At 40.8% G+C, this 24,972-nt stretch overlaps 1 protein-coding gene across 19 annotated transcripts in view; it reads right to left on the bottom strand.

The window, feature by feature from the left end:
* Window positions 1–727: 727 nt before the first annotated feature.
* The window catches only part of ptprsa (protein tyrosine phosphatase receptor type Sa), a 251,267-nt gene continuing 227,022 nt past the window's right edge, over window positions 728–24,972 (bottom strand). For all 19 annotated transcript variants that reach the window (XM_039811969.1, XM_039811978.1, XM_039811973.1 and 16 more), the window contains 9 exons: window positions 23,207–23,326; window positions 20,483–20,637; window positions 18,714–18,999; window positions 15,165–15,343; window positions 14,426–14,552; window positions 14,163–14,288; window positions 7,195–7,349; window positions 1,805–1,940; window positions 728–1,499 (listed from right to left, as the gene is read on the bottom strand). In XM_039811969.1, the coding sequence (XP_039667903.1) occupies window positions 1,431–1,499; window positions 1,805–1,940; window positions 7,195–7,349; window positions 14,163–14,288; window positions 14,426–14,552; window positions 15,165–15,343; window positions 18,714–18,999; window positions 20,483–20,637; window positions 23,207–23,326 (1,353 nt within the window). In that variant the 3' untranslated portion in view covers window positions 728–1,430. The remainder of the gene's footprint in view (window positions 1,500–1,804; window positions 1,941–7,194; window positions 7,350–14,162; window positions 14,289–14,425; window positions 14,553–15,164; window positions 15,344–18,713; window positions 19,000–20,482; window positions 20,638–23,206; window positions 23,327–24,972) is intronic.

Here is a 24,972-nt window from a genome sequence, read left to right as displayed (position 1 = left end):
ATGCCTGCCTTGGCGCGAGTGGATAGCAGAGCTGGCATCTTTTGTTCGTCAGTTTCCTCTCCCATAACAGTCACACACTTACAGCATACACGAGATAAGCAGCATGTTTGGTTTTGACGAAAAAAAGAAAAGAAAAAAAAAAAGAGATAATTCCTTATAAGACAAGTCTGAAACAATGATGATGAACGTTGGTCACTGTACACAAAGAAAGCTCCGACTCTGCGGCAATCCTTGCATGGTTGTTCCGTTTGTTCCAAAGCTTCTCGCCCACCAGGTTTATCTCTTGTTCAAAATGGTGGATGTTAACACCGAAGCCCCACGATGCAATGGTTCCAAATAGAGGAGTGATTGTAAAAAACATGGGACACGGTTGCCATTTCTCCCACCTTGACCACCCGCAGCTTCTTGCAACAGCCAAGGTTTTCCTCCGATTTCTCTGGTGACTGAGACACGAGCCTCCTGGGGCACTTCTTAAATACACTGTGGTACTTTTCAACATCACCTGGCTTGGGATACTGATTTTACACAAGTTCACAATTCATGAAACTAAATGTGTTGCTGCTTTCTTCCCCACAACCACTGACAATGCCTTGTCTAAGCTCTTAGCGCTTGAGAACAGGCAGTTGTGTGATGTGTACTTTAGTAGTTGAGTGTTCTTCCGCACAAATTAGGCATATCATTAGTGGGACAGTGTAAAAAAAAACAACTCAAGGTTTACTTGATGCTAGTGTTCTCGTGCTAGTTATGTTTCCACTTTTTTTTTTTGGATTTACCAGAGGTTGGGGAAAACCATGTGTGTTCACACAGGCAACCACAGTTTGGTCATTTCTCTGGATATCACTCACCAAATTTATTGATAGAAATACTTGAACCACCCCCCACCCCCCCCCGTTTACACCCAGGCATATAAAACAAAAACAAAAGGAAGTCACCCCGTCTCGGCTACATCCATCTGCCTCTCATTGATTTTTGTTGTTGCCTTCTCCTTCATTAACTGTTGCTTGTTACCGTTGTATCACAAAGATATTTTTGAGAAGAGAAATGTCCACGAATGTTTACAATGTCCTCCACATTGAAACACTTGAGGTAAGGTAAGCAGTCTGACACTTTGATCGATTCCCGCCCCACAGCCTGAGCCACAGCGTCTGGTTCCTCTGCCGATGAGGATTTTCTTTTTCTTTGATGATGGGCAATTTTCCTCGTTTCCTCACGAAGGGTCTCTTGGTCGAATTGGAATTTTTCTCAACAAGTTGGTTGGGCGTTGTTTTAAAATCTACAGTAGGATCCTGTTTGGTGTGTCTGAATTAGTGATGGTGTTATTGTCGTCTGCTGTCTTCGTTTTTAAAATTTTAAAGTTTCTATGGCTCCGGAGACTGTTGGGGGGGGGGAGGGGGGGAACGACAGGACTCTGGGGGTAAGAGATGGCTTTTTTACGTTGCATAGTGATCAAAGCTTCCTAAGTACTCCAGAGCTGCATGATAGCAGAATTGGTATTCATCCTGTAGGGAAGAAACACACAAATGGAGGAGAAAAAAATCATCAGAACTAAATCTCACCAGTAGTTTAAAGAGTTTGCAATGATAATGAGATAACAAATTTCAGAGAATTTAAAATTAAAGCAAATTACAGTACTTGTTGAGGCAGACTATGTCCTCACACATATTAAAACAACTACTGTATATAATATAAATAATTTTATATTAATTTTTGAGTCAAGTTTAACTAACCTTCAAACTACAAAATACTATAGTACAATTGTGTAATTTGTGTAAGATGTAGTGTATGTTTTTGTGTGTATCCTGACCTCAGTCTGGACCATGGCTGGCCTCTGGGTCCGGAGCATCTTCACTGTTTGGAAGATATCAACCACGCCTTCATAACGCATTCGCTCCAGGACGATGCTAAGGGTGATGAAGACTCCGGTCCTGCCCACACCGGCACTAGAAACACATAACGACAAAGTGAATTAATAAGAATGTAGTAAATATGTCTTGGCTAATTGTGAATCTTGATTTGGGCTAAGGACATTTTTCTTCTTTTCTTGTCCCATACCATGCATGTACTTTGTTACTTTATTACTCTACATTAGTCTAACCAAGACCTGTAAAATAACACTAATCTTTAAACAATGTCAAACCTAAATTTTCTCTAAAATGCATGCCATATCTACAACAGGATATAGTTGTAAAGCTGTACTGGCCAACTTTGCACATTTGCAGCTCTCTGACTGCCTGAAGGTGTCAACCGTTCGAAAGCCTTTGATAGCCAGAAATCCTGTGGCAGGGTAACGCAACGTTGGCGATGGCAAGGACGCAATCTGCATGTGTGAATCCACTTTGATGTGCCCCAACATTCTCTTCAAACACAAAATGAGGCCTCAAGGACAGAGAGATGCACTCCAAATCAGGCACACAAACAACCAGGCCAACATTTTGTCTCATTAAGCCCCTCCCATGTGTCGAGAAGCTCAGCCTGCTGCTGCTCTCCAGAAATACTGAGTCTTAACTCAGATCCTGAAATACTTGAGAGCTGCCTCTCTAAGCTGCTTTGCTGTGAAATGACTTCCACTTCACCAATGGAACAATAATTGATATGACAACAGATTTATTTGGGCTTCTTCCAGCCTCTGATGCTATTTTGTTGAGTGAAGAATGGAAGCAAGGGCTGCTAGCAGACACTTTTGGTTTGTGTGTGTGTGTGTTTGCCTACAAGTGTGTATCTGTTGGGTACAAAGCTAGAAGCAGGACAAAAGATGACTTGTAATATTTGACAATAAATTTAAATGATATCGAACATAGTAGTTATTGAGCCTAACCATGCAGAACATACGACCACCCCAAACACATATACACCCACCCACTACCAACCCCCACGCTGCAGTATCTCTCAGCCCGCCCAAAGCCTCTTCCTGGGAGTTGGTCACAGCTTGTCACATGGACTCTTAAACTCACTCAGAGCTCCTCTCTCTCTCTCTCTCTCCCTCTGTCCGGGAAGATCGACTCTCCAAATCTGAAGGCTCACAGAGCCGCTGCAGACTGAGAGGATTTGGTGTCCCCATTCACAGGAAGTAATCAGGCAATTAATGACAAAAAGCATGTGGGTCTATTAGATAGTGGCTGAGGAGGGGAGAGGAGGAGGAAGAAGAAAAGAGGGTGGGAGTGGAATAAAGGAGGGCCGGGAGAATGGATGGATGGATGGAGAGGAAAAGAGAGAAGAAAAAAAAAAAAAAAAAAAAAAAAAAAAAAAGGGATTAAGAAACAGACAGAGCGATGACAGACGGGGAAGGCCAGTGACAGAAGACGAAAGAGTACGAGAAAAGGAAGGCATAAGCTCTCCACTCGGAGATGAAAAGCCTGAAGGAAAAGGAAGGGAGGAAGAGGAGGTGGCTATGGTAATGACAGACAAAGAAACCAACAGAAGCTTAATTCTTCTTCTTTTTTCACTATGCAGGAGAAACTTTCTTTTCAAAATTAAATATCTGCTTTCAGACAAAGTGACACCTACTCTTGAAAAAATAACTTGTTAAAAAGTACAAAATTACCGCTAAGTATTGAAAAGGACTGCAGGTGACTTAAGTACCTGATTAACAGCACACAATTCTGTAAGGGTTAATGCCCGAAGAGGTGTCCATTGTCAGGTATTAATGGACGACGGTGAGGCGTGAACCGTCCGTGGCGCAGCTGAAGTCCATTAATACCTGACAATGGACACCCTGCTTATACCATGATCACTTGCCAAATTACATATTTTTAAAATATTGGTTTATATTTTAATTTGCTTTACAATTGAAATCTAAAGTTTATCCAAACAATAACTCTGTTTCCCTGGTTACGCCTGAGGGTTGGAATAATACCTGGAACAATCATTCCCATCCTATAAGGTTCTTATGCAATGCAAATGTTGTTCACTCCTCCAGGAAATAGGAAAGACCTTAGATATGACTTGCCTCCCTTAGCAATGGGAGATATTTATACTCCGCTCAGCTCGTAGAACCTGTCACTACCCGATGTGAGTCGAGTGCAGATGTGAGTTGCGCATGCTCAGATTTTAACGGTTTACGGCATAACAAACTTTTCTCATTACAAACAATAACAGAAGATGGAAATCATTTCAAAAACGTTAGCTCAAAACGCCATTCAAGTGACAGCCTTTGTTGTGTTTGATTGCTAACTTGTAGCCAGCAGTGAACGAACTTCGTTATGTAGGTCCATTTTTATTGTATTGACATTACAGAAGTCTCTTGTTAGCAGGTACTTGTGGGTTACTTGCCGCAAAGTGACACATGCGCAACTCACATCTGCACTCGACTCACATCGGGTAGGGACAGAACCCTTCAGATTAGCCTACGAGCCAGAAAGCTAACGCTATGCTAGCAAGATCCAAAGTCAATAACATTGTGTACAGTTGGCAACCAGTAAAAATAATTTGACAGTATGTTGAACAACAAGACAAGCTAGCTATACAACCATGTCATTGTCCCCAAAACAATATAACGACTTTTACGAATAATTTTATCCGCGATGCAACGTTACTGTCGGCCGCAGCCTGAAGTAGCGACCTGAACAGCGAATGGGATGTGAGATAACGTTATTCGCTGTGAAACTAAGTCAGTCCAGAGGGGAAGTATAACTTAATTCTTGCAGCTTGTGTTTTAGCGCCATCCTGTGGTGTTCAGAGGACGAATTGGAAATAACCAAGGGGGTAAGCTTCGCTTCAGAACTCGAAACCTCCTATGGCGCCATTTTGATGTTACAAAGCGATCACCTCCCGTTAGCATTCCACTGACTGCCATTCATTTTGACGTCACTTCGACAGCGATAACTTCACATCTGAAGTGTTTAAAGACTCTATTTGTCCATTGTTTATTTCTAAAGAAACACAACAATGTATAAAAGGCTCCATTACCTTGTATCTCACATTATGGCTCTGTAGCAGACATTTTATAAAAATAGGCTAACGATTGTGTCATAACCAAGCGACTTACTGTCGCATAGTAGAGGAATTACGTATAGTACAGGAGAAGCTCAAGGGGGTAAGCTTCGCTTCAGAACTCGAGCCATCTATGGCGCCATTTTGTTGCTACCTGGCCATCACCTCCTGTTAGCATTCCGCTGACCGCCATTTTTTTTTTACGTCACTTGACTGCGAATAACTTTACATCTGAAGCGTTTAAAGACTCTATTTTTCCGTTGTTTATTTCTAAAGAAACACGACAATGTATAAAAGTCTCCATTACCTTGTACCTCACGTTATGGCTCCGTAGCAGACGTTTTTGTAAAAATAGGCTAACGATTGTGTCACATAGTAGAGGAATTACCGTATAGTACAGGATAAGCTTGCAGGCAGTTTGGCTTATATGAGCTGTTTAGGTTTAATTACTAATGTTAACTAGCATTTTCGTTAGCAATAATTAGCCTGTGCCTATGTTATCTCCTTACATATACCTACACTCTCTGTCTCTGTAAGATTGGGAATGATTGAGATTTCTCTTGGCGCAGCTACCAGAAGACTTCCAACTTTCAGACATGTTGCTCACGTCACATTCTCTCAGTTGGAGGCTGCGCAGTAAAGCTGGCCATCACTGGAAAAGTGCTTCTAATAGCCTTCACTGGTCTCCGTCCAGAGCAACGGGGTCTGTTGGTCCATTATATACTGTCTATGGAGAAGCTCACAGGCAGTTTCGACTTATGTTAGCTGTTTAGGTTTTATTACTAATGTTAACTAGCATGTTAGTTAGCAATAATTAGCCGGTGCCTATGTTATCTCCTTACATATACCTACGCTCTCCGCCTCTGCAAGATTCGGAATGATTGAGATTTCTCTTTGCACAGCTACCAGAAGACTTAACAACTTTCAGACAGGTTGCTCACGTCACATTTACGTTTTCTCTCTCAGTTGGAGGCTGCGCAGTAACGCTCAGCGATCACCGGAAAAGTGCTTCTAATAGCCTTCACTGGTCTCCGTCCAGAGCAACGGGTCTGTTGGTCCATTATATACTGTCTATGGAAATAACAGATCCACATTTCCTTTTTGATTTAATGTAGCGCATTCATTTAGAACAGTAAACAGTCAGTTTCACCGGAACTCCTTTAGTAGGTGTCCTACATCACTTATTTATGGGCACGCTGCAGCCAATCAGAATTGAGTATTCACCCAGACCATGGTATAAAATGATTTATTACACTGTAGGTTGCAGACGTTCTGTGTTAATCCTCTTTTTGTGCTTGAAAAATCTAACTGAGTTCACTGAGACGGGTCAAGGATGCCTTTAATTGTGCATTTGACAGCTGAATACAACATAGTTCTGTGACTCTTGCAATCCAGTTTAAATACTCCAGTCCTGCAATTCCTCCTGCAATAACCGATCCTTTCGCTCTATCTCCAATAACTCTTAGGACTCATAGAAGGGAGGAATAACTCAGCTTCCCTGACATCTTACAACTCCCAGGGGGGGGGTTCATTGTAAACAACACCATGAAAACAACAACACAAAATCAGTGCCTTTGTTAAAGGAATTAACACATTTATTGACTAAAAAAAACTGCCTATCAAAGATCCCCTCTGTCCGGTCACAAAAGGTAACAACTCATTTTGGTGGATCCCTCTCAAGGTCTATCATTAAAAGAGAAAAACCAGAGGCCTTGGTGTTGACCACTATTACCAAATAACGGTTTCTACCTGTGTCCAGCATTTCAAGTTAATGATGAGGATTACCTTGGAAGCTACACCCAAGGTGATAAAAATGCATCACGGAGCCATCATAAAAACCAAACAGAATGGCCGTATCATTTCATGTGCCTCCTCTTTGTAAATGCCAAGCCGCATCTCAGCCTTATCAATTATGAAGGAGATGGGCCTGTGGAGGTGCATAGGTTGTGTACGGCGGTGGCAAAAAGGTGTGGAGGGATCATATCTGATGATGCTGCTAGAGCTGCACCGCAGGAGGTGCTGTGCTGCCAAAACAACAACCACCTTAAGAATTGATTTAATCCTGTCTTGATACTTAAAGCCTTATATCTCTTTCAAGTAGGAAAGTTGCGAACAAGTTGCAGAGCCTGGAACTACGTCAACCCTCCCCCCTTAAAAAAAAAAAAAAACTACCTAAGAAAAAGTGTCATGCATTTTGGATCTTCGAGCTTTAATGCTGTGCAGCCGGAAAATATGATGCAGACTGGTTATAATCAGACTGCTTACCTGCAGTGGACAGAGATTGGTCCGTCCTGTCCAAACTGCTCCTTGGTTTTATGCACCTGGCCGATGAAATCAATAAATCCCTCCCCGGATTTGGGCACGCCTTGCTCCGGCCAATCAGTAAACTGGAACTGCCTTACTGTCCTGGACTGACCATCCTGCAAATACAGAGAAAAGAACATGAGGACAGAAGATGGAGGATTGTAGATTATGTAAAGAAGCGAGAGGAGGCATAGAAACGAAAGGAGACAAGGCATATGCAAAGAGTGAGTAGAGGAAAGAAAGCTAAGGCAATGGTCTGTGAGAGGATCGTTGTTCATGTTTTTTACACTCTTTGGATCATTTTAAGATCATGAAGATGATGCAACATTGATAAAAGGTCTATTAGGCAGTAACATCTCACCCTAAAAAATGAAATAGTATTTGTTGATGATTTGATCAAAGGCAACACAGCAGAGATGAATACATGTACAATGACACACACATCTCACAACAGAGGGACAGTGTGTCCTCTCCTCTCCCCCCCTGCTCCTCTACCTCCAACCTAATTGTCTCTATTTTCTCCCGCTGTGTTTTTGTGTGTGTGTGTGAGATGCACAAGTAGGTCCTAGTTAAAGCTAATCAATAGTGTATCTGCCATGACAAGCACCTTCTCCCAGACACCATGTTGAATAGGATAATCCTGCAATTCTGATCGATAGAGCGACCTGATAGATGGAGGTAAGAAGTAAGAACGGAGGACTAACGGAGCAGCAGGTGGGATTGGACGATGAAAATTGAAAACAAAAACCCTGACAAGCCGACAAGCCTGCTAGACAAAATGTCAATGTTAACAATTTAATCTTATATTGATTCTTATAATCTTGTGTTAGTGGTGCACTTGGACATGCTTCTAATGTAAACAATGTTCATTTATTTCTTTTTTTACAATCAGGTGTCATCACACTAGGACAAGTTAATTGATCTGCTTTATTTTGAGAGAGCTGATCATTCAGTCTGAGAATGCTGAGTCAATACTTGTGTCCTTGTAAACAAAGTTATTTTCAAGTGGTCTCTGAGAGAATACATTTCTCAAGAAAATGAGCAGAGTAAAGCAATTTTGCATTTTGAGACGGGCTTGATGCTACCAGCAATTAAGACAACCAGGTGTTCATTTCTCCAGCTGTTTCTCACTTCTCTGAGCAACAGACTTCGATTAGACATGATGTGTCATTCTCACACACTCTTCCCATTTGTTCACATTGCAAAGGCACACTTTGATTAATACTCATTTGACGAGTAAACTATGATCGATTTGTCCTTTTTGTTGATTGTTAGATGGTGTAGAATTACACACTTTAATATTTGGTTAGGTTTAGAGTGATTTTTGTCTAAATTGTTACAGAATCAATGCAATATGAAAGAACAGGTAAAACCTTGTTTGGAAAACAGTATTATCTTGCATCCACAGCACATTTTCTGCACTTGTTTAAGTAGCTTAATAATTATAAACAAATTACATTTATGAACAACAAAACATGCGAGAAGTGATATGGGAAAAGACACAAGACCATGTGTGAACAGGAGTTCTTTCTTCCATAAATGGATGTCTGCAAGAAGCACACCGATGAACCTTTCTCAAAGCCATGCTAACTGATTTTCTGTTTCAGGTTTTATGACTGCTCCTCCTGATATTACCCCGTACCTTAAGCTCTCATTGGTTTTAAGTCGTCGCTGCTGTCATCGCTCACAGGAGCAGGTGCCAATTTGCCTCTAAGCTGTTTTTTTTCTTCTTCTTTTTCCTCGGCGATCTTTAAAATCATGGCTAAAATTCTGTAAACTCGATATAAGGGGCTTACTGAAAGCAACTGTCCACACTGCCTCTGATTTTAGACATAGGACATAAAAACATGCAAAAAAGGACTGCATACGCTTATGGTGGCATTACTTCGTTATAGCAGTTTGTCTCCTCCAGTCGTCTACCAATTGCAAGGTTGGTGATTAGATCCATGGCCCTGCAGTCGAATGCCGAAGAACCCTTGGGAAAGACACTGAACCACGAATTGCTCCCGATGCTGCGCTATTGGAGTGTAAATGTGTGTAAATGTTTGTCTGATGAGCAGGTGGCACCTTGTATGGCAGCCTTGGCCACAGTGTAGGAATGTGCATGAATGGTTCCTGTATGATGTAAAAAGCTTCTTGAGTAGTCGTTAGAAAAGCACTATATAAATTCAGTCCAAGTAGATGTTTTGTCAGGTAACCATCATGTGAATGGAGGAGCTCTTCTTTTCTGAAGAATGACACTGGCTGCTGGGTAAAAATAGCTAACTAATAGCTTTTTCTCTGGTTTCAAGGTATCATCCAGTCCAGCAAGCACTTACACAATGGATGATTGGGGATTAAAATAGTATCATGTCAGCATAGTTCATGTTACACAGGGAACACTACAAAAACTTTATATAGTAATTTAATCAGTCACCGTAAAAAATTATTAAAATACCTCGTAAAATTCACAATAGTTTTCCTAAAGAGCTCCTGTTATATTGGGTAAAAGTGCCTTATGCTCCATATTCATCATGGATGTTGTCATGAGTTCTCATGCTAAGTTCTCATTCAATAATTTATTCTAATTGTAACCATCCCCCTCTAATGCTAGCATGCTCAATGCAGATGCTGACTTAAAGCTGAATTTACGACATCTGCAGCTACTATATTTCAAAGGAGCTACATAATCTGTCTATTGAATCTTTGTGCTCTATAGCAAGGTCCTGCCGTCCCGTGCGGCAGTATGCACCGTGTTGCTATCTTAGCTGTTGATATATTTCTGTACCAATTTTGCCAAGATTTATTTTTGTACAAACTTACATTTATTGCACTTGACAAATACAGTGATTTGGATTCTAATAAGTTAAGCGCCATGTGCTTTCTTTGTACAACATGCCGTGTCTTTCCTTGTTTTATGACGCATCGCATGTTTCCTTTCTTTCGTTGCCTTTGTTTTTCATCTCAAAAACATTTTTGCCTCAGCGGGGGGATTAAAAGTAGAAGAGGGGCAAAGACAACAACACAATAAACCAAGCACGCTGACGAAAGAGAGGAGAGAAGAAGAAAAAAGAAAGGAAAATTTTACACACAACCTGAGGGCCCACGCGGCATGTCAAATTGTGTGATTAAATACGTGACTGGCTCGCTAGATGTGAGTGTTGAGGCGTGGAGTCTATGCTATTACTGCGCAGAGGCGTGCAACGTAACGTGAACACACACACACACACACACTCTTAGTCATACATATACAAACTCATAAGCATGCATATACATTTACGTGATCTATGGTATGTGAGGTCAAACCCAGTGTACACACACACACTCTCGCATGCATAGACAATCAAAAATATAGGGTTAAAAACCTACAACACACAGCTACACATACAGTGCTTCTTAACAATTTACATCAACCTAACCTTCACTTACACCTCAATATACCATATCTCTAGTATAATCTTCTCTGTTTTGTTTCATGAAAAGCTTTGACTGTCTATTGGCTGCTTTGATGATTTAGCCTCCTTTAAAAATCTTTTGAAAGACACCAACACTGGAGCGTGCATTAGACAAAATGTATGAGTGTGTTAGAGTGTTCATGGAGGGGTTGAAACATACAAGCTGTAAATACCTGTTTGCTGAATGTATGTGTCCTTGTGTGTTAAAAAACTAAATATATAAAAAATTCAAAGGTGTGTTTGTATGTATGCAAGAGTGTGTATATTTGTCCTGAGAATAGCAAATCAGCATAGAGATGGGTATGTAACATAAGGTAAGCCTGTGTACATATTTGTGAGTGTGTGTGTCTGTCTGTGTTTGAGCCCGTTAAAGGTCCCATATTGTAGAAAGTGAGATGCCATGTCTTTTTTTAATTATAAAGCAAGTCGAGGTGTTATTTGAATATTGTTAAAGTATCAAAATGCTCAATCCATAGAGAAATTGCACACGGTGTATTCCGAAACAGTGCCTTTAAATGAGCCATCAGGACTTCCAAACGGCTGTAATGTTCCAACTAGAAACTAGGTAGAAAGTGCTGCTACAGTGCTATTATTGTCCTTCCCCTATGGAGGAAATATTTATTCATAATTCAAATTGAAAGTCCAAAGAGAAAACGAAGCGAGATCAACTCAAAAATATTATTATTATTTTTTTTATTTTCCATTTGGCTTTGGCTTTTGAATTTAATATTTGGCTTTTGAATTTCAATTTAACATTGGCTTTTAATTTTCATTTAATATTTGGCTTTTGAATTTCAATTTAACATTGGCTTTTAATTTTCATTTAATATTTGGCTTTTGAATTTCAATTTAACATTGGATTTTCATTTGGATTTAATATTTGGCTTTTGAATTTCCATTTAACATTGCCTTTTCGTTTGGACTTGACACATGTCAATGTAAATGAGGAGGCGTGGCCCAAAGGCTGGTGGGAGGGTCTGAAACGAAAGGGGTGCAGAGGCACCTTATGAACAGCAGGGGGAGCAGACTGCTGAGGAGCACACTGTTAAGCGTCTGTCTGCAGCTTCACCACTAGGCTTGGCATCTTGTTTCACATGATAGAAAATCATGATGTAGGTTAAACACAAACGACATTTCATGCAACAACAGTGAAGTTTTCATGTAGTTACTATAATTGGACCCGTGTTAGTGAGGACTAGATTAGGACTGTATTTAAAGCTGATTCTGGTTCCCAACTTCGCCCCAGGTGTGTCCGTTTAAAACACGACTCAGACAACTTCTCTCTTTTGATGTTTTAAATATTTAATTAAGCAACAGTAGAAACATGGGCGGGTAGCGTAAGCTTGTGGGCGTTTTGTGTGTTTTTGTTCGTCTCGAGGACGCACACACAAAATCTCAACTGGATAGTCATCGTCCGAACTGCGTTCTTTCTACTTTTCTCTTTTCATTTTTTCTCGGGTGGTGCGCGCGGTGTGAGGTGCGTGTCCGCGCTATTCTCCAACATGTAGCCTACTCACAACAATCACTCCTGATTGACGGCCTTTTGTACAGCACGTGCACTTTTTCAGACTTCCAGCTAACAGCGGTGTCTGTGAGCATCACTGGCCGGCCAGCAGTGAGGCGATCCCGGCCGCCACCAGCTGGCTGTCCCGTCAGACTGAAGCTTCTGACGACATCGGAGAAAATGTGGAGTTGGCCATCAACGTTTGTAAAACTGCCCATATTCAAACTCTACACAGTTAATTTATCGCATAAAAAAGTCTCAATAGTGAATTTAGTGGTGGAATAGCAGATGAAAATTGTAAAAAGTTCGCAGTTGTTTGCTGCTGCTACTACGGCAAACTCCCGATCTAGATTATAGAATCGATTGCTTTTTTATAATTTCCATCTGCTATTTAGTTAGTTAGCTGGAAGTCTGAAAAAGTAGCCTACACGGGCTGTACAAAAGGCCGTCAATCAGAAGTGATTGTTGTGAGTAGGCTACATGTTGGAGAATTGCGCGGACACACACCTCACACCGCGCGCACCACTCGGAGAAAAAAGTGAGAGAAAGAAAAAGGAGAGGTCGCAGTTCGGACGATGACTATCCAGTTGAGATTGTGTGTGTGTGTGCGTCCTCGAGATCTGACGACACACAAACACACGTAAGCAGAGCTACCCATCTCGCTTCGTTTTCTCTTTGGACTTTCAATTTGAATTATGAATAAATATTTCCTCCATATTCCCCGGCTGCAACGACACAGATAGAGCAGAAACGAAAGTCCGGGAAAAATTGACCAATCAGAGCATACCGGGCTTTTTTGTGAGGGGGGCTTAAAGAGACAGGGGCTAAAATAAAGCGTTTCAGACAGAGGGTGAATACAGTTATATTCAGACAGACAGTATGAAAAAAATAATGTTTTTTTTTTTTTTTTTAAATTCAAGGCATGTAAACATGTTCTAGTAGAAACCCCAAATACTAGTATGAACCTGAAAATTTGTATAATATGGGACCAATTTTGCACACTGCACAAAATTATGTATAAAGAAGAAAGTCCATGTTTGTGTGTGTGGGGTGATGGCATTCCAGCTAAAAAAGCATTCATGTCCGATTTCCACACTGTGGATAGTATAGTCTATTTGTGTATAAGTGTATGCGTGTGTGTGCAGAGATATAATGTATTAATTTTTTTAATACTAACAGGGTGACTGCTAACTAGCTGCCACACCGCCTGGGAAATCTTTGGATATGTCAGCCTGTTTGGCAAAGAGAGGAAGCAGTTCTATTTCTGCGCTACAGTTCTGCTGCTTCAAACTGTTCGACCTAATTGGACCCAAAAAAGAAATCCTGAGGTAAAAAAGATAACTACAGTAGGGGTAGTAAAACCTACTCAACAGGATGTAAATAGTTCAGGTGTGAACTCTCATTAAAATGTGAATGAAGTTAACATTAAGTCATCATGATATCTTTTTTTGAAGGAAACCCATTGAACTACAGTCAAATTATAATATCAGAATTATTTTAGGAACTTTTGAGGAAAAAAATACTTGATGTGATGGTGATGTGCATGTGACCTACTTTTCATTAACCTGCTTAGCCTCCTACATTTCCCACACTCCAGTGAAGGATGGGTTGCCAGTGCAATTGTGGAAATTGCAGCAGAAATTGGTACTGCATTGCATTCTGGCCTTTTGAGGTGAATATTCATGAACAACACACTGGTCCGGTATTGCTATTGAATGCCAGTATAAAATTAGAGAATCTATAAAGAGCACATTGCTCTTGAATTCTTTTAAGTCTTTCACTGGTTATGTCTACACAACTAAACAACATAATTTACCCAGCAACACATTGTTTTCACCTCATTTTTATGTGTAACTCCCCAACTTTTTATGAACAAAATGCTGTAATTACTGTTTTTTAAAAACTGTATGATTTTGTTGGCCTACATTTGTTGCTTTTCCCCGCCCCGCAACCTTATCAATGCATATCCAACACTCCCAGGTATGTCTTACCCTGGCATCTGTGACCTTGAACTCTCGGAGGATGTACTGGGGCATGTTGTACTCCGCCATGGGATCAACCACAAAGTACTGGTACCTGGCAGAGCGCTCCGCCGGCCAGTACTGGTGACACTTTTCCTGTTTGAGCAAATGGGTAGACAAACCCTTTGTTATTTATATTTTGATAATTTTTTTTTTTACTCTTCCACAAATAAAGATTAAGAAATAACCCCAATCTTATGTTTGTGTCCATGTTTGTTTACAGTATGACTTACCCGTCCCATCTCTCTCAGTTTGGTCAACATGACTACAATAGTAGAGTTGTTCTCCCAGAGCATTCTCCAGAAGTCTTCTGTAGTCTCTGCCAGAGGGCCCTGCGTGGCGATATAGGCCTTCTGTTGCCTGTAGAACCATATTAAAACCATTTATAATAATAATAATAATACATTTTATTTGGCGGACGCCTTTCTAGATACACAAGGACATCTTACATGTTTAAGAGGGCATAAAAGAAGAAAATACAATAGGATACATTTAGTTTCATAGAAATACTTTTAACAAAATTGACATCTTAAAAGTGCTAAGAAACGTCAGAAAGGCAGTAAAAAAAGTGTGTTGGGAGGGTTTTTATGGCAATGCAGTACTATGAAGACTTAAAGATTAAAAGCTTTCTTAAAAAGGTAGGTCTTTAACATTTTTTGTTTACACAAAAGGCTATGGGAATACATAATGGGAACAACACTGATACTTGATATATTCTTACCAAAATGGCTGAGTGATAGCTTTTAATGAGTAATACGTTATCTTGGGATCGTGAAGAAAACAAAAGCAATGTGTGTACATTTGCAGTTTGAATAGGTATCTTCCTTTCACATCTAAATCAAATCAGTATTTCCCTTATCTGCTGTACCTTCTCTACACAAATGTATCTTTAAGTTGAGATTCTCAGAGAGGCAACATTTTAATTGTATGTCTTGAATTGCATATTTCCCGCCATTTCACCCCTCTTCCTACCTGTATCCATCAATGAAGCTGGAATTGATGTAGTCAGATCCCTCCAGGCCTCTTATTGGCTGCAGGCAGACGCGCGTGGTCTCGTAGGGCATGATGTTGACCAGCCGATTCTTGAACTTGTTGCAGGGAAGGTTGGCACTGATGAAGCGCGACGTGTGGGCTTTGGAGTTGGCCAAGCGCTGGAGGGTAAAAATGGAGGGATAGATGGAGGAATGGGGGGGAAGGAATGCACAGAAATAGAGTGAGTTTAAAAAATTTTTTTAAAGGTATGGAGGTATGAGAAGATGAAAAGATGATGAAAAGAAAGTACAGTGGTGAGGGGAACAGGGAATGAATTGGCAAAAGGCACAGTAGTTGGAAACAGGAAAGAAGAGACATGAAAAGAAAAGAGAGAGAAGATGGAAGACCAGGAGAGGGTGATAAAAGGAGGAATGTTGGGGAGGACAGTTAAACAGAGTAGTATATCAATGACAGAAAGTAATAAAGCAAACCCAATCTAATCCGCTTTGCCAATGATGACACAGCTTCAAAGAGACGTTGTTTATCGAGAATATATTTATCCTGGGAAACAATTCAAAAACGTTGTCCCCTATTTGCAACTTGCGGGGTCCTGCAGGGTCAGATGCAACGATGGAAAATATGTCACACATCCAGGCTAACAAGCCTCTGGATCAAGTCTGTAAGAAACTGAAAACTCGTCGCAAAAGTGGGTCACAAGTGCCTTTGATAATGGCAGTGTGGTATGTGTGCATAAAATGTAGACTCACACGGTGGTGTTCAGAAAGACAAACGCACACTGCATAATGATCAAACTGAAAAGCTGTGCTGCTACATCATCATTGTAATAGTGGGAGTTTGTGGGTCAGGAAGTCGCCTGCTCTTGGCTCCAATGTCTCAACAAAGCATTTATGTGCGTGTGTGTGTGTGTGTGTTTGCTTGCTTGCTTGTTAGCGTTTGCCTGCAAATGGAGGACACCCTAATCAGATTGTCTGGGGCCCTTTTCAAGCTCCTTGAATCTCAGTGTGAACAGGGCCTAACTAACCATTTCCCTCTATTTCCCATTAGAGCTCTCTTTCCCTCTAATTCCCCTATAGCACCAGTACCTCTGTGCCAGTGGCCACTTGGAGTCGGTCCAGCCCTTCCCCTCCTCCCTTCCCTTCACCCCTTGCTACTGTACTCCCTTTGATCTGTGTTTCACAAAGGCACCTGGAAAGGCTTGAGGTGGCCTGGCAGCACTAAAGAGGACCCTACCTACACCACCAGACACCCCAGAGGGTGCAGGGAACGGAGCCAAACCTGGCAACCTGTCATCCAACAGGGAAGCACCTACTGTCGGGTACCCCTGGTCACGGTTGCCAGTTCCTCCATCTTTTTAGTTGGAAGGTAAGAGCTGATGTACATTAAGCATGTTTCACTACAGCAGGGATAATCACATTTGGGGGTTATATGTCACAACATAGGGCTTACAAAGGTGTGATTATCCTAATCCTTACCTGCCCTAGCCATAACCCTAACAACAATAAATGCTCAGGAATGCTTATGATGCAGCTGCAATACCACACAACGCCTCAAGAAGTTCTTGTAAACTGTCACCATCGTTTTTTATTTAAAACCGAAGAACATCTTTGTCTTCTTGTTCGCATTTGGATGCCAATTAAAAAACTGCTGCTGAATTCCAAATCATTCCTTTGCTATTTACTCTAATTTGAAATGGATCCCAGTAGCTCTTTTTGTTTTGTTGTTGTTGTGATTTGTGTAGTGTATGTTGCTAAATACTTCTCTTGCATGTGGGTAATGTGCACAAACGTCTTCTGCGCATAAATCTACCCCTGAACATGCTGGTTATTCATGCACATCTGGCAGAAAGCACTAGTCTGACAACTCCACGACAAGTCCCTCTTCCAAGTCACTCTCCCTGCTGAACTCCTGCGAATCCCACCAGTCACAGCTTAACTCTGTATGACGCCGTTTCCCACCTGAGGATGACAATGCCCTCCCACCCGTCCCTATAGTGCAGCATTCTGTCGAATCTCTTGCTTAGTGCCACGTTAGCATACCGTAGTCTCTTGTTCATTAGTCAAACGTTCCTCCCTCCACTTGCCCTGCCATCCACCTCCATTTGTCATCATCCAGTATTAATTACTTAGCTCCCCCACCCGTCTTCACGCACACCTCTCTTCTCTATCATGACTGTAGCGTGGACGTTATTAATCCCCGGTCGACTCTTGACGCCAGCTCAGCATTATCCTTGTTACAGATGGCGATGGAGATTCTATCACCGTTGTGCGGTGAGTAAAAAAAATAAATAAATAAACGGTTGAAACACGCCAGCTCTATTATTGTTTCTTGGCAGGGGGCCGTGTTGGTAAATGACGATGGGAAGATGATGGATGATTTGAGAATGAGCCTGTGTGTAATTCAAGGTCAGCAGAAACTGACTGGAGCGCTTAAGCTGAGGTGAGTTTATAAGTAGATGATTGTTAAAATCTTTAATGGAGATGTGTGTAAACACTGTGCTTGGCTGTTTATCCTCACCTACTGTTTCATCATGAATTTTTCTAAATTCCTCCAAAATGAACATTGGGGCCAAACAGTGAAGGGCTTCAATATTTACAGTATAAACTGACAAATAGCTGCCAGGTAAATCTATTTTCTACTTACCTGGGGCCGGAAAGGTATTATATCTTAAGGAGAAGTGTCTTTATCTCAAATTCTCTCAGCTCACTGTGTTTGTTCACACTTTGTTCACTCTATTTATGTCTGTATGAGCAACAAGCTGAAAGAAACATCCAACCTGCCTCTTGTCTAACGCCTAACTCAGTTTGGAAATTTGCTGTAAACTGCATCTTAACTCAACTGAAATATTATTCTCCCAGTGCCCCCAATCAGCTACTGTAATCATCCATTTTGTGTTCCCCAGTCTCGCCATTTAGTTTCAGTTTCTTTCCAGAAAGACAGTTGCTATTATAAATGTTTTGTTCAAGTATGAAAATGCAAAGAAAAGTATGACCATAAATCAAAAAGGCATTAATGCATACAACAATTAAGCACACTGCAAATAATGCTGAAGAGCAAAAAATATGAAAGGCGAAGAAATTGGATTTGCATCCAAAATAAGTTGTGGGAAGGTAAAGCTAGCAGTGAGTCTCATTTAAAAGTCTTACGGTTGCAGACAAGGGGACAGAACTCACAAAATTGAGCGTTTCATTATTTAGTTATTAGTAAGTCTAAGGACTGAAAAGTTCACAGAGACACTGATCTAACACGTCTTCTATTCCTGATCGGATTTGCAGGTTGTTTGTAACTGTCATAGGCAGTTTTATTTGGTACCTGTATTTGTCAAAATTGAAAATGGGGTCAACTGTAATTTTTATGCAGACCCCAGAAATAGTTCAAGTTAATGTGAAACACCTTGTCATACACAGACATGGTTTATCACTGAAAAGAAGAGAGAGATGGAGATTAAGTTCTGCCTGTCACTTCAGTTAAAGCAATGCACTTAAAAAAATAGGCATCGTGGTATAAAGGAAATTGCCCCATTTCCTGTACCTTGAACTCTAGCTCCATGCCAGTGACATGCTCGCCACTCTCCACCTGGGCCAGCTTCTGTATGTAGGAATAGAGGCTTCGGGCAGCCACTTCAGTGTTGCCGCAGGCCACCGCCTCTAGCAGTGCATCGTGAATGAAGCTGTACTGGTCCTCCGTCTGCACCATGTAGTTCCGCTGCGAGCGCATCAGCGTCACATGGCCGTAAATGTCCACCGTCTTCTCGTGCTTAATACGCTCAAGCATGGCGTCGATGACGATGAAGCAACCTGTTCGGCCGACACCAGCACTACAAGAGGAGGGAAAGGAATGAAAAGAAAGAGAAAGCGTATGTTGTAAAAGGTTTCTTTAATACAAATAATATTTCTTCCTTGCTCTTATTTCTATGGTCTTATCCTCTTAGGGTGCCGGTTGTGTAATTTATGGTTATTCTCACTCCTGAAATATAAAATAAAACGATTAAAAGAGTTAAAAGATTATGTATGTCCAGTAATGCTTGTAGATTTGTTGTTATCTTGCATTTTAAATAATTGAGTGGGAGAGGATATAGCGAAAGCAAGAGAGGGAATACAGAAGCAACTAAAAATGACAGATAGAACAACAAGAGGACAGTGATGGAGACTGAGCGAAGCAAGCTGTCAAATTTCAGTTCTATTGTGTAGGGCTTTGGAATCACTGAAGTCTTCTTATCTTGACAAAAAGGAAGGTTTCAATTTGAATAAGCCATTCGAGAAATATCGCTTGTAAAAGGAGGAAGGGCTAAGGAGCAAAAAAAGGGAGAAGCAAGAAAGATGGGAAGGGATTACTGGGAGTCTTTTCACAAAAAAAAAAAAGAGACCGAGGTGGAGAGAATAAAAGCACAGAAAAAAAGATGCCATAAAAAGAAAAATGATGTGACTAATGGAGAAAAGAAAAGATGGAGGATCTGGTAAGAAAGAGAGCGTGTTTGTATAATGCGTGTTATGTAATATATAAAAGCAGTCACACAGGAGCTCTGCCATTATGTTCGCTCATGGGCACGTGTGTGTGTGTGTGTGTGTGTGTGTGTGTGTGTGTGTGTGTGTGTGTGTGTGCGTGTGCGCGCACACACACACAGGTTAAGGCTTCAACCAGGCTAACCACAGAGGCACATAAAACTGTCCCACTTGGGCACAGATATTCCAGTTACATATATAGTACAGGCCAAAAGTTTGGACACACCTTCTCATTCAATGCGTTTCCTTTTTATTTCCATGACTATTTACATTGTAGATTCTCACTGAAGGCATCAAAACTATGAATGAACACATATGGAATTATGTACTTAACAAAAAAGTGTGAAATAACTGAAAACATGTCTTATATTTTAGATTCTTCAAAGTAGTCACCCTTTGCTTTTTATTAATAAGGGAAAAATTCCACTAATTAACCCTGGACAAAGCACACCTGTGAAGTGAAAACCATTTCAGGTGACTACCTCATGAAGCTCATTGAGAGAACACCAAGGGTTTGCAGAGTTATCAAAAAAAGCAAAGGGTGGCTACTTTGAAGAATCTAAAATATAAGACATGTTTTCAGTTATTTCACACTTTTTTGTTAAGTACATAATTCCATATGTGTTCATTCATAGTTTTGATGCCTTCAGTGAGAATCTACAATGTAAGTAGTCATGAAAATAAAGAAACACATTGAATAAGAAGGTGTGTCCAAACTTTTGGCCTGTACTGTAAGTTAAAAAAACACTTTGGATCTCAGAGTATTTAACCAACCCAAACAACAATGTTGCTACTGACCTGCAGTGAGCGATGATGGGTCCAGCGTCAGGCGGGTTGCAGGTCTTTACCCTACGGAGGAAGGCCAGGAAGGGGGTCGGGTATTCTGGTACTCCGTGGTCAGGCCACGCCGTGAACTGAAACTGACGAACCTCCCGCTTCTCACTAGAGCCATTCTGGAAAGAACAGAGAAATGAGGTTGGATACAATGGTGGAGCTTTGTTTGGAGTGACTGCCCAAATGGTTTTATTTGTGTCGTAACAAAAAATAAACAAAAATGTTGTGTGTCAATTGTATGATGAGTGTATGACCACCTGGCCCAGAATTTCAGGCCTGTACAGTACAAACACTACGCCTAAAAACAAAGATCTCTTTAAGCTTTAGTATGTCCTACATGGATAAAACTAATGTGCATGTGTATATGGGGATATGTCTTGGTTTGCACAAATTACCTTCCCCTGTATTAGCTTATTCAACTCATGCACATGTCCACTATACACAATAGGGTTGTATTGTGGATTGAAATAGAAATTGTGCATTTGGCAATATTTTAATTTGAATCAGTAAAATAAACTGTGATAAAGTCCACATTGTAAACTATATTAATGAACCATTTCTGCTCTGGTCTCTGAAGTCTGAGAACGACCACTTTTGTACAGCTAACTCTAAAGGAGACAAGTGTTTCAAACTTTAACAGATTTTTGGTGCAGTATCGTCATCATTTTCCTTTGGTAAACCCTTTCACACATATGGAGCTGATCACATGGAGTCATCATAATATGATAAGAATGATCATTTCTGTACTGAAGAGTACAGGTATTATATCTTCCTGCTCTCACACTGCTGCTGCTCAGAACATCTACAGATACATGCAGCAATCCCCCACATTACACAGCCGTCTGTCAGCTCCTGCCTCAAACTCTACGCTCAACGCATTAAAGATACAAGCTGGGATCCAGATAAAGGTTTTTGAAAATGATAAAAAGAGAGAGAAAAAAAAAAATCTCCCTTGCATCTTTCTGTCCTCCTCTTCTCTCTTTCCTCTCAGAAGATCCTCTAATGGTGGTACTGTTTGCATTTCAATGCGGTGTTTCTGCTTCCCTGACAGAGGGAATTTTTTTCCTTGCTGAATAAATGAATAAATGAGTGTGGTAATTAAAAGCAAACTGACCTAAATCTTATTTGCCTTTATTTTCTTTTGGACATTCCCTGTTTCTGCAGTTGAGTCATAATGCATGGATGTTTTTGGTGCTTGGCTGCTGGTTTTATTTAAATGTCTTTGTTTTTGTTAAGAATGTATCAGTAGACACAATTCAAACTCACTGCAGGACAGGCATACATATGGATAGGTGCCATGGTGGCTGCTTTGTAGATGCACAGTGTGTGTATGTTTGTGTGTGTACTGCCAGCTTCTGGTACCTTATACCTTACACAAATTCAAAACAGCATTTTTTTCCTCAGAGATATAAAGTGGAAACAGCTCAGTGAGAAATCACAGCAATTGCCGCAGTTATAAGGAGGAGGGAGACGATAGATAGAAAAAGAATCCGATCGGTAGGTTTGATGGGGCCTGAGAGCGGCAGAATGTAAATGGAGCTGAATGTCTACCAGCATGCTTTAAAGCACCATGGCAGCTGAAATGCTGCCAACTTTAGCGTCACTAGTTTGCCCTGGTGCTCACTGTTCCGCTGACACTACTACCAGGCTAAAATGTCAGCTGTGACTTTAAGCGTGGTGTTATCTGGTTGAGAGGAACATTTTGGAAATATCTAATCCTTCCATGGGCAGTTTCTTCTCCGCCATATGTCTTCTCACAGGTCTTTTTTCAACACTTGTGTTTGCATGACCATGAAGTGTGTGAGAATGTGAGTGAGATTGAGTTTGCATGTAAATTTGCAGTCTTTTTTTCCTGTCTATGTCTTAGTGTATGTATTTACATGCACAGTAATGTGTGTTATTCATGTCTGCAGGTGTGTATCTGTGTTTTGCATCATATTGATGCATGTGTGTCAAAGGTATGTAAATTTACATATTTGGGTTTTGTGTGTGACCATAACTGTATGGTATGAGTGTGCATGTGAGATTACATGTTCAAATGGTTCATCTTAAGAATGTTTTTCATCAGTGTGGAGACTCTGTATCTGCCTGAGTGTTTCAGTTTTTCAATTTGTGTGTGTGTGTGTGTGTGTGTGTGTGTGTGTGTGTGTGTGTGTGTGTGTGTGTGTGTGTGTGTGTGTGTGTGTGTGGGCATAGGAGCATGAGAGCAGTCTGCCAATTATGTATATTGAGTTTCTCTTTTGCTCACTTTACCTAAGTGCTCCAATTTGGCAGACGCACATAAACAGATGATCTATTGAGGAGAGAGAGAGCTGAACAAGGTAAAAGGGGTGGACTGGAGGGACAATGAGGACGAAGGGTTATTTATGTATATACGTTTACGTCAAATTGAAAAACAGCACCCGTTTTTTGCAATCATTTTTGTTGCCTATGCTGTGTATGCATTTTTTACAAGATGTAACCCATGAACTGTTTACTGGACAGACATTAAATACAGATATTGTTATTCATGGTTATCCAACTTGATAGTAAATATAAGGGCTGTATTGTAATTGCTTAGACATGCTTAAGAACTGTCCACTTTAGAATTCTCTGCATGTCTTTGCTGGTTTGTTACTGCAGAAGAGCAAAGAGAAGACAGCGGTGGTTTCCATATGTATGAGGAGAGAGAGAGAGAAATAATCCTACCTTGTGCAAGGAGAAAGTGCGGACACAGAAAGTGGCCAATTCTATGGTGTCCAGGAGGGTCACTTGGGTCATACCATAAGTCTCTGTGCCACGACTGGGCCAGTACTGGTCACACTTAATCTGGAAGTGAGAGAGAGAGAGACAGATCTGTGTCACATTCTAATAGTGTCTCCACTGATGAATAAGACCATGCACATAAAAGGAGGAGTACAGAAAAAATGGAAACATGCTCGCTCTCACATAATAACATGCACTCACACACACCTAAACCCGAAGCATTGAGCATTGCTTGAGCTATGTTACTGGTTACTAGTTACACAGCGTTCGTCGTTTGACTGGTCGTGACCAGTTTTCCCAAGATGGCACCTGCATGTATACGTGAACGGTATTGTCTTTATAAACTATGTTTTTAGTAAACTGTCTGTACACTTACAAAGTTCTCAATTTTTCGGTTTACATGCAGGGACCCTTATTATGCTACCGTTGAAGTGTGGTGCTATTTTGAGCCTTGTTAGTGGTATAGAAATAGTGATTTCTTTTTACTTTACCCGTGCCCCGATGACTAGTGCTATAAGCTAATTAGCTGTTTGCGCTAAAACTGGTCACATTCGATTAGGATGAAAACAAATCCCAGAGAACGGTCGACTCGGTACACGTGTTATTTAACCCCTAGATTCATTTTGTGCTGGATTTTTCATTTAATTCAATATCTGTCTAAATAAAAGCCTGATTAAGTGTCATCATTTTCAGATCTTCACATCAAATATATTTTAGTAAGAATAAAATGCCCCTATCCTATTTCATTTCTCGTTTTTTTTTTTAAAGCTGTTTTTGTCCAGTGGTTCTACAGTATATCTGAAAACCCAACACCTGCTTCCCCCATCCCTCCCCTGTCAGCTCACTTAATAAAGATTCACTCAATATGGGGTGTGACGCGTCGGCGTACATCAAATGAGATGTGACAGGTAGTGAGGGAGATGCGCTGCTCTGCAGCCTTCTCTCCCATTTCCTGCTCAAGCTGACACTCAAGTTCGACTGCCCGCGAATGCTGATCACGTTTGACAGCAGTGGAACGCGCATGTCAGGATGGAAGATTGGTAAACAATTGAAATGCGATAGAGGGAGGGACAATGAGGGGAGACACCTGGGGTGAGTGAGCCTGATGTTGACACAGGTTTGAGTTGACAGGATGAAACATCATGGTTGGCTTTTTGACATTTAGACAAGTCTACTACGTGATAGCAAAGAATACAATCTCTGCAGATCTATCCTAAGGGTGCACACACACCATGTGGCTTTATATTACATCTGTTTTGTAGCGCTCACCTGCATTTTCAGCTCATTATTTAGAGAAATGGGTCATACGACAGGCACTTTGTTTCATAATGACTAGCTAGCACTAAGGGGAAACAGAACTGATATCCAACTGTCATCAACACTTAAAAGGCTTCCTTAACAGTTCCAATGTGCTTTCTACTGATTCACTTTGCCAGCTGCAATTTTCTTCAAAATATTTTCCGTTATTCATTTAATTGTTTGTGCTTGTAAAGTGCTGCTGTTGCCTTTTTACAATTAATCTTGCAACTATGAAAAGTGTTCCAGCTCATGAACACCAAGCTGAGTCCCTTTCAAAGACGTCTAAAGAATACACTTCCTGCACACCTTGTGGCCACTTCCCATGGACATAAATGTATGAAAAGTAAAAGAAAAACAGAAGTGGACTAGTGTGATCACACCCTGACATCTCATTTCTCCCTTCTGGGACT

Source organism: Perca fluviatilis, chromosome 9 (assembly GCF_010015445.1).
Source record: "Perca fluviatilis chromosome 9, GENO_Pfluv_1.0, whole genome shotgun sequence".
In the NCBI taxonomy this organism is placed as follows: Eukaryota; Metazoa; Chordata; class Actinopteri; order Perciformes; family Percidae; genus Perca; species Perca fluviatilis.
The sequence above is the reverse complement of the archived record's forward strand: the minus strand, read 5'-3'. Positions and strand labels throughout refer to the sequence as shown.